At 35.2% G+C, this 12707-nt stretch overlaps 1 protein-coding gene across 9 annotated transcripts in view; it reads left to right on the plus strand.

Moving 5' to 3' along the window:
* RAD54B (RAD54 homolog B) overlaps nucleotides 1-12707 on the plus strand; it is a 95288-nt gene that overhangs the window by 30210 nt on the left and 52371 nt on the right. Inside the window, exon 1 of one of the 9 annotated variants that reach the window (XM_087864727.1) lies at nucleotides 8456-9166. The exons of the other annotated variants lie outside the window; for them this stretch is intronic. Within the exon in view, the coding sequence (XP_087720853.1) occupies nucleotides 8793-9166 (374 nt within the window). The 5' untranslated portion in view covers nucleotides 8456-8792. Of the gene's footprint in view, nucleotides 1-8455; nucleotides 9167-12707 lie in introns of those variants that run through there. 9 annotated transcript variants of the gene reach the window in all.

The following is a 12707-nucleotide window of genomic DNA, read 5'->3' on the forward strand; positions in this document are numbered from 1 at the left end:
AAGCAGACTCCCGCTGAGCTTGGGTCTCGATCTCACAACCCTGAGATCATGACCTGAGCCAAAATCAAGAGTTGGATGCTTAACCAGCTGAGTCTGTTGTGCCTTTTAAGTTAAATTTTTAATGTTATATTTTGAGAATGTTTCAAACTTACAGAAAAATTCAAGAATGGTACAAAGAACTTCCACAAATTTTACTGCATTCTTGTGTGTAATTTTTCTGAACCAATTGAGAATAACTTGCTGACATGATGCTCCATCACTCTATAAATTCTTCAGTCTGTATTTCCTAAACAAGGGCAGGATTCTATATAATAAAGTACAACAGTGCAACCATCAGACAGGAAATTAACTTTGATACAGTACTACCCTCTGACCCACAGATCCTTCAGTTTTCTCCTCTTGTCCCAGTGATGTCCTTCATATCAAAAATGAATTTAAAAAATGGATAAGTAAACATTTTTTCCTACTATTCAAGGCTTATGTTGTATTTAGTTGTCCTTTTAGTCTCTTTTAATCTAGAACAGTTTTTTATTTTTATTTTATTTACTTTTTAATATTTTATTTATTCATTTGACAGACAGAGAGCACAAGCCAGGGAGTGGCAGGCAGGGTGAGAGGGAGAAGCAGGCTCCCTGCTGATCAGGGAAGCCCTGATATAGGGCTCAATCCCAGTACCCTGGGATCATGACCTGAGCTGAAGGTAGACGCTTAAACTGAGCCACCCAGCGCCTCTGGAACAATTTTTTAGTCTTTGCTTCTCTATTGTGTAGAATTTTAACATGCTTAAAGAGTACAGGCCAATTATTTATTTATTTATTTTTAAAATTTTATTTATATGAGGGAGAGAGAGAAGAGAGAACACATGAGCAGGGGGAAGGGGCAGAGGGAGAGGGAGAAACAGACTCTCCACTGAGCAGGGAGCCCCACTTGCTGCTTGATCCTAGGACCCTAGGATCATGACCTGAGCCAAAGGTAGACTCTTAACCAACTGAGCCACCCAGGCGCCCCAGGCCAATCATTTATAGAATGTATTTCAGTCTGGGTTTGTCTGGTGTTTCTTTATGAATAGATTCAGGTATACATTTTTGGCAGGAATATCACAAAAGTAATTCTTGGTATAACATTAGGGGGCATATGATGTCAATTTATTCCATTCTTAGTGATATTAAGTTTGATTATTTAAACAAATTAGTGTCTGCCAAGTTTCTTCAATATAAAGTTATTATTTTTGCATTTGTACTTAATAAATATCTGTGGGGAGATCCTTTGAAACTATGTCAATATTTTGTATTTAATCAAATGTTCACCTAATAGTTTTAGCTTTCATTGATTCTTGCTTAATCATGATTGTTGAGATTTTCTAATTTCATCTGTATTTTTAGTTGGCATTCTGCTGTAAGCAAGAGCTCTTCCTTCTCATTTATTTGTTCATTAATTTTTGCAGATTCATCTTGAAGCACATTTGAAATTACTAGGTATTATTCAGGACCATCTGTAGGAGATTGAGTTACCAAATTCTCTCCTGAGTATTAGCATTGCCTACTCTTTTGTAAGACACAGCATGCATGGGAAAAGGCAACAATCAGATATACATACTGAACAGTAGTTCTTAATTAATATGGATTCTAGAGGGGTGTGTGTGTGTGTCTGTCTGTCTGTCTGTCTGTAGAGGAGGGTGTTTTGTAATGCCAAAAATTAAATCTCAGTATTATATGCTCCTTGATATCTGATAAAATCAGGAGGGTCTTGAATGGCCTAACTACAAGTTCTCTTCCCTACTCTGTTCCTGAGGATAAGATCCCCTAGCTAAACAACCCTCCTTATTAAATAGATCAGGTGCAGTTTCTGCTTATCTGTGAATAACAGCTTTCATTTCCCTGCCAGCTGCAGAATTATTTAAACAAGCCAATCACATCCTCTTCCAGGAGCCAGGGGACACCTTTTGGTACTGCAAAGCCCGCTTCCCGCAGCCCTTAATGGTTCACTTTGTTCTGGAGGGCAATCCCTCTGGCCCTGCATGAGCGTGGCAGTCTTCCTCCCTCTCGCTGTGAGTTATGTGACTGCTGTTGATTTATACCTGTCCAGTATCAAGTGTTGTGTGTTTGGCCATCCTTGTAACTCTAGAACAGGAATCCTTTTCTCACCGACTAGGTAAATAGGGAGGCAGTTAAAACAGAGGGAGATGTGCATTTTTCTAAGGAGCTTCACTGAGTTTCTCAAATAGTCTTATAACTCTTGCCATCCTTCCTCCCAAGGCTATAACCTACTGGTGTATAAACTTTGTGAGATGTGTTTACTAAGGTCTTTTGGAAAGTTTCTTCATTGCCTAGCATATTAAGCATGTTAAGTTTGGTATAAACGTCCTCTGTTACTCGAATTGGGTGTAAAATGAGAGTATTACTATTTGGCAGAGATTTAATCTGGGAATCTGCTTTATGCTTTTGGGAGGGCCAATGCAGAATAATTGAAATAATAACGGTGTTCAGCTTCTACTTTGGGGGGAATGAATTATGTTCATGTGTTGCCTCTTCTTTAAACCCTAATTTAAAAACAAAATATGGGGTGCCTGGGTGACTCAGTTGGTTAAGTGTCCGACTCTTGATTTCAGCTCAGGTCATGATCTCAGGGTCAGGATTGAGCCCTGCATCAGGCTCCGTGCTCTTGCAGAGTCTCTGTGGGATTTTCCTTCTCCTTCTCCCTCTGTTCCTAATGCTCATGCTGTCACCCCTCCGCCCCCCACTGCTGCCCCTCAAATAAATAAATAAATAAAAATAAATAAATAAAGTCTTAAAAACAAAAACAAAATGTGAAGTGGTGCTTTAAGCAAGACAAAATAGGCAAATGGGATAAGCACAATGGAAAGAAAGAAAACACAGTTTTAAAATATCAGTTAATATGCTTTTAGTGTAAGTATTAATAAAAATACTGGCATATATAATTGAACTTTATTGGCATGTTTAGCTATAGAAATTCCAGGCTTTAGGGTTGACTGGTTTAAAGGATGTCATCATGAGCCCAGTTTCTTTCTCTTTTTCTCATCTGTCATCATCCATAGGATTGGCTTCATTGTTAAACTGGCTCCCCTCATGTTAAGTAATAGATTTCAGCAACCATTGGGGCTGTATACTTAATTTTCCTCATCTATCTGATGGCAGGCAGATGCTCCCTACTCATAATCATTAAATAAGACTTCTTAATTTCATTCTGATATTGTACCACTTTCCTGTGATCAAAGGGATTCCTAACCTTAGACCTATATTATCACTGTAAAGAAGACTTACTGGTTTCTGAGAATCATCAATGTACCAATCAGATACACATTCTTCAGCTTTGTCCTTGGAAGTGAGAGCTATCTCATCCTGATTTCCAGACTGCTGCACAATGGAGTGGAATGGATGTTAGTGGGACACCCCCGACGTCCATAATGTTAACTATACTGAAAAATGATTAATTGAAAAAATGTCTGAAATAAACATGAGTAGTGTAGCAACATTTTTAGTATACAAGATTTAACTAAAGGCTAGATTCCTGCCAACCAGCTTCTGGGGCAGAGGTTCCTTTAGTTAAACATACATTTTTTTAAAGATTCTATTTTTAAGTAATCTCTACACTCAGTGTGGGGCTTGAACTCACAACCCCAAGATCAAGAGTTGCATGCTCTACCTACTGAGCCAGCCGGGTGCCCCTCATTCAAAATACTTTTACCCGAAGAACAGGACTTGGCCCGACAGGGAGCTGTTTGAGGTATGAAGATGTATATAAATCTAGATTGTATGTATGATGTATGAAGATGTATATAAATCTATATTGTGTAGAGTAGGTCTGTGATTCATGTAGCATGGTTGCAGTGAATTTTGTGATTTGACTGTGAGATAATATAAAATATATCTATTGGTCTCTGACCCCGATTGTTGACATAGAGCTCCAACCCTTCTAATTTCCTCAGTGATAACAGTACTAAAAACATTTTTATTTTTTTGTTCTAGTATTTGGTCTTTGACTCTGGTTCCTGACATAAGGTTCCTACTAAATCCTTTGGAATATCCTGGACTATAGTAGTTTATTTTATTCTAATGAGGTGGGCTTTTGGTGGGCTCTTGGATGCGGGCTGGTTGCCAGGAAGACCAAACCATGATTACAAGCTTGGAATTTTCAGCTTTACTCCCATCCTTCAGAGAGAGAAGGGAGGTTGGAAATGGAATTTAAATATTAAATTAAAAAATATTATCTAACAAAATTTCCATGACTGAGATAATTTTTTTTTTTTTACCAGCTCTTCATCTAAAAATGGTTTTCTTTTTTTGTGCCAGAAACCAAGCCATTTTATGGCTGGCCAAAGTTATAGGCTCAGACCTTGTTACATATCATTTAAAAATATTTCTGGGTATTTAATTCTGATTTGAGGTGACTAAACCTCATCCATTCTTGTTGAGAGGAAACTTCATGTTAGATTGACTATGTATTTGTTGTTGATTATGACATTGTTGACAATGTCTCCTAATATTGTCTAGTATCTAATCTTTAAAATTCTTTTACACAGTGAACCGTTTATTCCTCTTCTGTATCAAATTGTATGCAATGTTTATTGTAAAATTCGTGATATGACTTAGTACAGTCTTTTTTTTCTTCATTGTTTCAATAAGAGTACTGGCTTCTGCATCTATTTTCATTTTATATTAAAAAATTTGTCCATTCTCATTTTTTTGGCTAGAAAAATAATTTAACTATAATGCAACTAAAACTGTAATAAGTATTTCAGATTAATAATCAATTACAGTTTACACAGCATATCATTATAATTTGTACTGTCTGGATAAAGTATTCAAACAAGTCCATTAAATGTTACATCATTGCATAGAAAAAAATCATGGAATTAATTTGTTAAGATCGACTACACTGGTGGAGGGGCACCTGGCTGGCCTAGTTAGTAGACTGTTGATCCTTGGGGTCGTGAGTTCAAGCCCCTCGTTGGGTGTAGAGATTACTTTAAAAAAAAAAAAAAGAAAGAAAAAAGGTTGACTACACTGGTGATGTGATTATGTGTAATATCAAAGAAAAATTGCATTGGACAAGTAAAGTAGGCAAGAAAACTTTACTCAAAACTATTGCAATAGAGGGTAGAGATTGAATTTAACTCCCAATACAACAGGAATTTATAGCCAGTGGGCAGGCTAAGGGAGTGAGTGGATCAGGGTGGAGGTATGAAGAATTTGGTTAGGTAACAAGAGTAGATTCTTGCCAACTCAGGGCCTGGCAGGCTGTCTAGGCCAAGGCCAAGGCCAAGGCCTAGTTGAGAAGAAGGCTCAGAGGAGCCTGACTTAAAGTTTGGTCAAAGGGAATGGTCTTGTCAGTAATATTTAGAAAGAGTAGTGTCATATGTGATCAAAAGGTTATGTAAAATGTAATCCTACCAAAACAGTGAAGTTCTATTTAATGGAAAAATAACCTGCTTCAGTTTAAAATTTTTAAGTTTAAATTAATTAAAATTCAATAAAATTTAAAATTTAGTTCCTCAGTTCCATTAACCGCATATAAAATGCTCAATAGCCATATGTGGCTCATGGTTACTGCCAAAGAACAAAATATGGCCAAGTAAGTTTGAGGATCTCATTGGTTTTATTAAAGAATAATGGATTGGGCACCACCGCCTCTAGCAAGTTGAGAGAGGCACTCCAAAGCCTTGTATAAAATGTAAGGTTTATAGGAGGGTGGGGCAAGAAAGTTATTACCAAAAGAAAAGGATTGATGAGGCTGTTTTCTAGGGGAATGGGTCTTATGCAGAGTACCTCATATTTCTTTGAGGGAGAGAGGACCCAGATGACAGACTCACTGGCACTGGTGGAAAGAAAAATTTCCTGACTGACCAGTTAAGGCCACATTTCTGGGGGAGGTTGACACTGCAATTAGTTTACGTATTAAGCCGCGATTTGGGAACTTGGTCTACGTGACACTGTTTAGGGCCTGTGGTTTTCTTTTCTTAACACTACTGTATTAGGATAATGGAGTTCTTAGATGTTTTGGGAGTGCATTTTCATATGTATGTATGTACCTACTTACATTTTGTACCTATGTATGTATATTTTTTCTGTACCTACAGAAATATTTAGCTTTGCGTGTTTCTGGTAAACATAATGGAATTATATTTGTATGTGTTTTACTTGCTCATCTGCCATGTGTTTTGGATGTTGTTCTGTCAATACATAGAAATCTGCCTATTTTATTATTTTAGTGCTGCCTAGAGTAGACTATAATATGGGTGTATTCTAGTGATTTTTTGTCCCCACCTGATGTGCTCTTAGATTGCCTTCAATACTATACAACTTCATAGAGTGCTTTGTTCTTCCTTGTATTTGAATATTTTTCTAAGTTAGATTCTGAGAAGTAAAAATTACTGCAATTTTAGAAGGTTTTACACATGTAAAATATTAATACTCTCAGGCTGCAATCCAAAATGCCGTTTTACACTCCCATGAATAGTACTAGAGAACTCTTTGCCCTGCACCCTCATCCACTTGACATTTGCAGTCTTTAAGAATTTTGCCAATCTTGTGGATGAAAATCATTTTTAGTGTACATTTTTTGATGATCAGTGAGATTTAATGGTTTTTCATATTTTTATTAGTATTTCATTTTTAATACAATACCAGTTTTTTATCTCAAAAATAACCAAGTATTATCTAAAGACAATATATATCCTGTGTTCTTGCTTTCCTTTGAGTAACTTTGGTCAGGTTGTTGGGGTGGGTCAGTTTTCAGTTTGCATCTCTATGGACAGACATCATTTGCGTTTTTATTTTCTGCAATTTACTGAGCAGAATAACTGCTTAAAGACTATGTTAGGGAGGAAGAAATATCCTCTGCCCTTCAAGCTCTTTTTAGCTGGACTAATAATTAAATTGACATGAGACAGATTAACAGGAGAAAATCAAATTTAGTTTTGTACATATGGGGAATCCACACAGACATGAGATTTCAAAGACAGGGAACTTGAGGCTTATATGACATCCTGAGCTAAGGAGGAGGTTTAGGAGTATTGGGATACAAAGGAGAGGAAGACCTTTAGCAGGAAGGTGATAGTATATGTATGAAAAACAAAGGTTGCCCTGTCATGGAGGTACAGTAGATATGTTTCTTAAGTAAGGAGCAGTCACCGTTAGTAACTTTCTTCCTGGTACAGGTTCCTTTCCAATGTAAAATTTAGGCAGTTGGTGGGGGGGCGTTAAGAGCTTTTCCTGAATCTGCTGGATTTTGATTGCTTTGAACTCAAAGTAATCTTCATCCAAAGTGGCCCATTTTTGTGGTGGCCTGCCCTACACCTGTATATGAGAAGAAAATAAGCTTTTTTTTTTTTTTTACCTTGTTTACATTACATTTTTGCATATTGTTTTGCATACATTTATTATGTTTTCAGATAGGGATTAGAAAATACATTCTAAGTTTGCAAACTGGTGGCCTTGCAAATGGCTAGACTAGCTGTTTACTTTTGTTAAAAAAACAAAGTTCTGCTGAGTAAATTGTGCAGCTCTTAGTGGCTTTATTCAGTGATGTATGAATTGGGCAGCATCCCATTTAACAGGTAGAAAGGAGCTCTAAGGAGCTGTACAAAATGAATGACTTTCATAGAAGTAAGTGGGAACAAGGAAATTATCCTGGCAAAAAGTAGATTGATTGTGTTCACTTTCCTTTAGGAGATGGCAGGAGTCTGTCGGGCAGATTACCTCGCTAGTGCTGATCACATAGTTCTTGATTGACTGGTTTAAGATTCCATTTTTGGGAGAGCCAAAACTGTAATTAAGTCTCAGGTGACGTGGGGCTTAGCATAAGTGACTCCATTTTGAGCCTGGTGTCTCATTTTTAATAATCCAAATTGTATAAATATGGCTAAATAAAAATCCTACTCTTTAATAATAGCAAATGCCATTTTGTTGTGTGCAGTCTTAAGGCATGATTATTCTGTTCTCACTGTGAATGGTGTTTTTTACACATGATAAAGCAGGCTAGCATATTCACATACATTATAGCTAGAATAATCCCTTGCTTTAAAAACATAATTTTTATCTGCTTTTCAGAACAAAAATTTTTTCCTAAGTAACTGAAAAAAATGTGGCTACTGTAGACTGTAAAATGAAGGAGAAGCTTAGCTTTACTGTGAAGTCTGAGTCTGGGTGTAACCTAACTAGCTAGAGGATATGCAATTCCTGATTGACAGCAGGACCAGCATTATGCAGATTTGGTAAGAGAGAACAGCAGCTCAGAAAACAGTGATTAGGGGCTCTGTTAGGAATCATTACATTCATCACTCATATCTTTAGTTTTTCATTTTCCTGTCTACTGGATTTGTAAACAAATAGCACAAAACAGTTCCTCTTTTGTTTTTATTAAAGTGATACTGCAATGCAGTTTCAATCTATGAGCTAGGCATACATGTGTGGAAATTCGATATTCTCACTAAATTAGCTAATTTTTAGCTGTGTTCCATGTTTATCTCTAGACCTTTGTGTATTAAATCCTATCTCGAGCTGTTCTCTTTATACACAAGTGTGTTTTGCTTGTGCCTTCCTGTCTTCTTCAGTGAGAAGCTTTATGTAGGTCAGGCTTGGCTTAAGCAGATTTCCTGAACCTGCGTCAGCTTAAGCTGGAGGAATTTTAATAAACCCTCCCCTGTAGGCGTGGGCCTAAATGAGGCTAGCCTAGTTAAGCCTGATCTTTTTCTGTTTGTGAAAAGAGCTGAGCAGAGCTGAAGGCTGCTGCATGGTGGTTTCAGAAACTGCCTACTTAATTTGAAAAGAACAATGGTAGGAAAGGCTAGATCATCCAATTTTACCTTATCTGAAAAGCTTGATTTGCTAAAGCTTGTGAAGCCATATGTTAAAATTCTCGAAGAACACACTAATAAACATTCAGTAATAGTAGAAAAGAATAGATGTTGGGATATCATAGCAGTAAACTATAATGCAATTGGAGTAGATCGCCCTCCTCGAACAGCCCAGGGCCTACGCACCCTTTACAAAAGGCTCAAAGAATATGCCAAACAGGAGCTATTGCAGCAAAAAGAGACCCAATCAGATTTTAAAGGCAATATTTCTGAGCCAACCAAGAAAGTTATGGAGATGATTCCCCAGATTTCCAGTTTTTGCCTGGTAAGAGACAGGAACCACATACAAAGGTAAGCTTTATTTTATTTTCTTGTGCAAAATTATGGCGCCTCCTATCTATTGGGCTCTGGCTTACTTGTGATAGAGATATGCATAGTAAGCATCCCCACTACGGGAGCAATGAATAGTGTCTTTGTTTAGCTTTCTTAAAAAAGAAATGTGAGGCTATAAGGAATTTTTCTGCTGCATTTGATTTAAGCCACTTTTTATTGTCTTCCCCTCCCCCTTCCCTCTCTCTGTAGTTTTTAAAAAGTAAGGGCTAGGGAGGAATAAATGGGATGAAATTTGTAACATAATCTCATAATAAACTTTTTAAGCTTTAAATTTAAATTGCTAATTAGCTTCTGAGAGATATCTTATTTCATTTAAGATTATATTTCATTGGAATTTTCAATTTTATGTAAAGTTAGCAGTTTCAGGAGAAGTGGAACCCTTGTTTTTTAATGAATTGTTACTGTCTATACTTAGTGACTATTAATTGAGCTAAAAACCATTTAAAATCAATAATTTAGTACATTTATCAATGGCATGATCGTATATATTAAGACAGTTTATTTCCAACATCTTCAAAATAAAAGATAAAAACAAGGAAAGGAATTTAATGCCTAATTAGGGATTCAGATTACTTAATAAAAAGTTTTTGTAGTTTTTATTCATTAATAGTCTAGTTTCACTTTGATCTTGATCATACAGAAAAGGGGCAAGCACTCCCATACTATTTTGCAATGATATGAAACTATGAATTTTAATATATGAATAAGCAACTAAGTTCTTATAGGGTTAGAAAGTTTTTTTGGCTAAATTTATGCTCTACATAACTACTTGCCTGGGAATCTTCAAAACTTATTACTAATTCAAATTTTAACCCCTGGCAAAAGATAAAAATGGCAGCTGCATTCTTTTTCCGAACCATTTAGGGTTATTTAAACAAGTTGTAAACTTGTTAGTTGAGGGACATTTCAAACAAAGGTTTGCAATGCTTTCTTCTTGGTGGAAGAGTCATTATATAAGCACAATTATTGATCACCTGTGAAATCCTTTTGAAGTTAGGAGAGAAACGGGAGAAAAACTTTTTAGCCAAACTTATTTGTTATTTTTATAATTTACTAGGGTAATATTTTTGAGACCAGCTGCTTACCATATACTGCTTACTGCTGGTAGATAACATAGTAAAAAAAAAAAAAAAAAATCACCAGTGGGAATCTGGAACTTGGTTACAGTGTATTAATTCATCAGTGCTTAAAGTGTTCTCTATGATGAGAAATGATTAAATCATAATTTGCTGGGTATCCAAAAAACTCCACAGTAAGACTTTTTTATACAGTACTACTCATTAAAAATTTGTCCCCCTCAAACCATAGAGAAAATTGGCTTTTGCATTACAGGTATAAAACTACCTTTGGGGTATTAAGTCTAGGTTTTTATAATTTGAAAACTATACATAGAAACTGTAGTTTTAGTTAGTTGTATATTTTAAAAATACAATGAGTATAGAAGAGAAAATATTCAAGTACCTGTTTACATTTTGACTGTTTGTAACCATATTCACAATCTTTTGGGATAACAACATCACTCTGATAAAATGAGTATTATACATTACAAAACCTACTGTTTAAGCAAGAACAACTTTTCATACTTTAAAGGGAAGAATATGAGAAATAAGCTGTTTAAATGCTTATTTGTGTTAGTGTCCACATTGCCATTTTCTTTGTATTAGCATTTTCATTTATTTACATATTTAATGTGCTCACTACTTATTTAATTGACATCTTGGATCTTAATTCTCAGAAGTTTATAATCTATAATCTTAATTATGCTTCTATATAAATATGCCTGTTAATCTCACCAAACTCTCCATTCTTACTGAGGAAAATATTACTGCTTATATTAAAGATATATGCCTGTTTTGTAAGGCTACCTGTGTAGAGCATTGATATATGTCTTCATTTTTACCTCTCTCTGGTATCAGATTATATTTTGTGTTTTTGCAGTCTATTTGATCTTCAGAATTCATAAATTTTAGAAGTCCTTCTGTTTATCCTTTTTTGTGACTTTCTCTAAAACATTTTTTTTTTTTTTACTTTGTTATGCCTACTTGTAATGTTTCAAAGAAAATGGCATGGTATATTTCGGATAAAAGGCATTTTAAAATTTACATGGGAGTGTAATGTCTATGTCTAATAGTCTTATACTCCATTATACATACTAATTTGGATAGTAATTATGTGGATTTTTAAAACTTTCATTTTCATTTGTAGTTTTAACCTTTTTCCTTTCTAGTTATTAGGGATGTTGATAAAGGGAAGCCTTACTATGAATTACATTGCTGTTGTATTGTTTTTCTTTTGAAACGCATAAGATGACAAAAAGAATGAAAATTAAGGAATTTATGTAATCTACAAATAGATTTTTCATAACATACTATATCTTATTTTATTTGTATCTCTTAAATATCTGGTATTTCTGGCCATTTAATGCCAATAGTAAGTGATATACGGGGAGTTTTAATTTTTTTCCTTATGTTCTGCTTGAACTTGTTCCAGCATTTTATTTATTTATTTATTTATTTATTTATTTATTTATTTATTTATTTATTTATTTAAAGGTTTTATTTATTTATTTGGCAGAGAGAGACAGCCAGTGAGAGAGGGAACACAAGCAGGGGGAGTGGGAGAGGAAGAAGCAGGCTCCCAGTGGAACAGGGAGCCCGATGTGGGGCTCGATCCCAGGACCCTGGGATCACACCCTGAGCTGAAGGCAGATGCTTAATGACTGAGCCACTCAGTCGCCCCTGTTCCAGCATTTTAATCATCCATGTAGAATGAATGTTTTTTTAACTATGTTACTTATTAGTTGTAAACTATTTTTTAATGTTAAGCATAGCATTTTTTCATTAATGTTCCAATAATCTCTTTCCCCTCTATAACTTATTTTTAAGTTAGGCAGAAGCATAAATTTAAAAAAACCCTCAAGAAACAAGATTAGATATTTTTAATTAGTAGCTTCATGTTATTCATGAAATTGGTTTTTTTAAAAAAGTTGAATTTTAAGATACATTGTGTTTGTCATAACCAATAATGTTATGTCAAAGTTTAAATTATGCTGAAGCTAGTTTTTTCTAATAGAAGTGCATATTTTATGGAAATTACATGTAAATTTAACAGACTTTCAATATATAGTATATAAGCCAGTTAAAAATACTTCATAAAAAAAACATTTTTTTAGTCATTCAACATGTGATGAGCACCTACTAGATTCCAAGTACAGTATTATGCTAGGTGCTGGGGATACAGTGGTAGATTTGAGCCCTTTCCCTGTGAACTTTATCTGACTGATGGTTGAAAGACTGAAAGGGCAATGGAATCAAGTTTAGGATAGGTAAAGGATAAATACCATGGTATCTGAAATTGTATAGTTAGGATAATACCCTGATAGTTGGGCATACCCAGAGCCATACAAAAACTTGATTTTTCTTTTTCTTTTTTTGGACAGATGTAGAAATCAATACCTCCCATAAATGACTTTCTACTATCCTAGAAGTCAGGGACCTTG

This window comes from Ursus americanus, chromosome 9 (assembly GCF_024610735.1).
Source record: "Ursus americanus isolate L20-20 chromosome 9, mUrsAme1.1.p, whole genome shotgun sequence".
Taxonomy (NCBI): Eukaryota; Metazoa; Chordata; class Mammalia; order Carnivora; family Ursidae; genus Ursus; species Ursus americanus.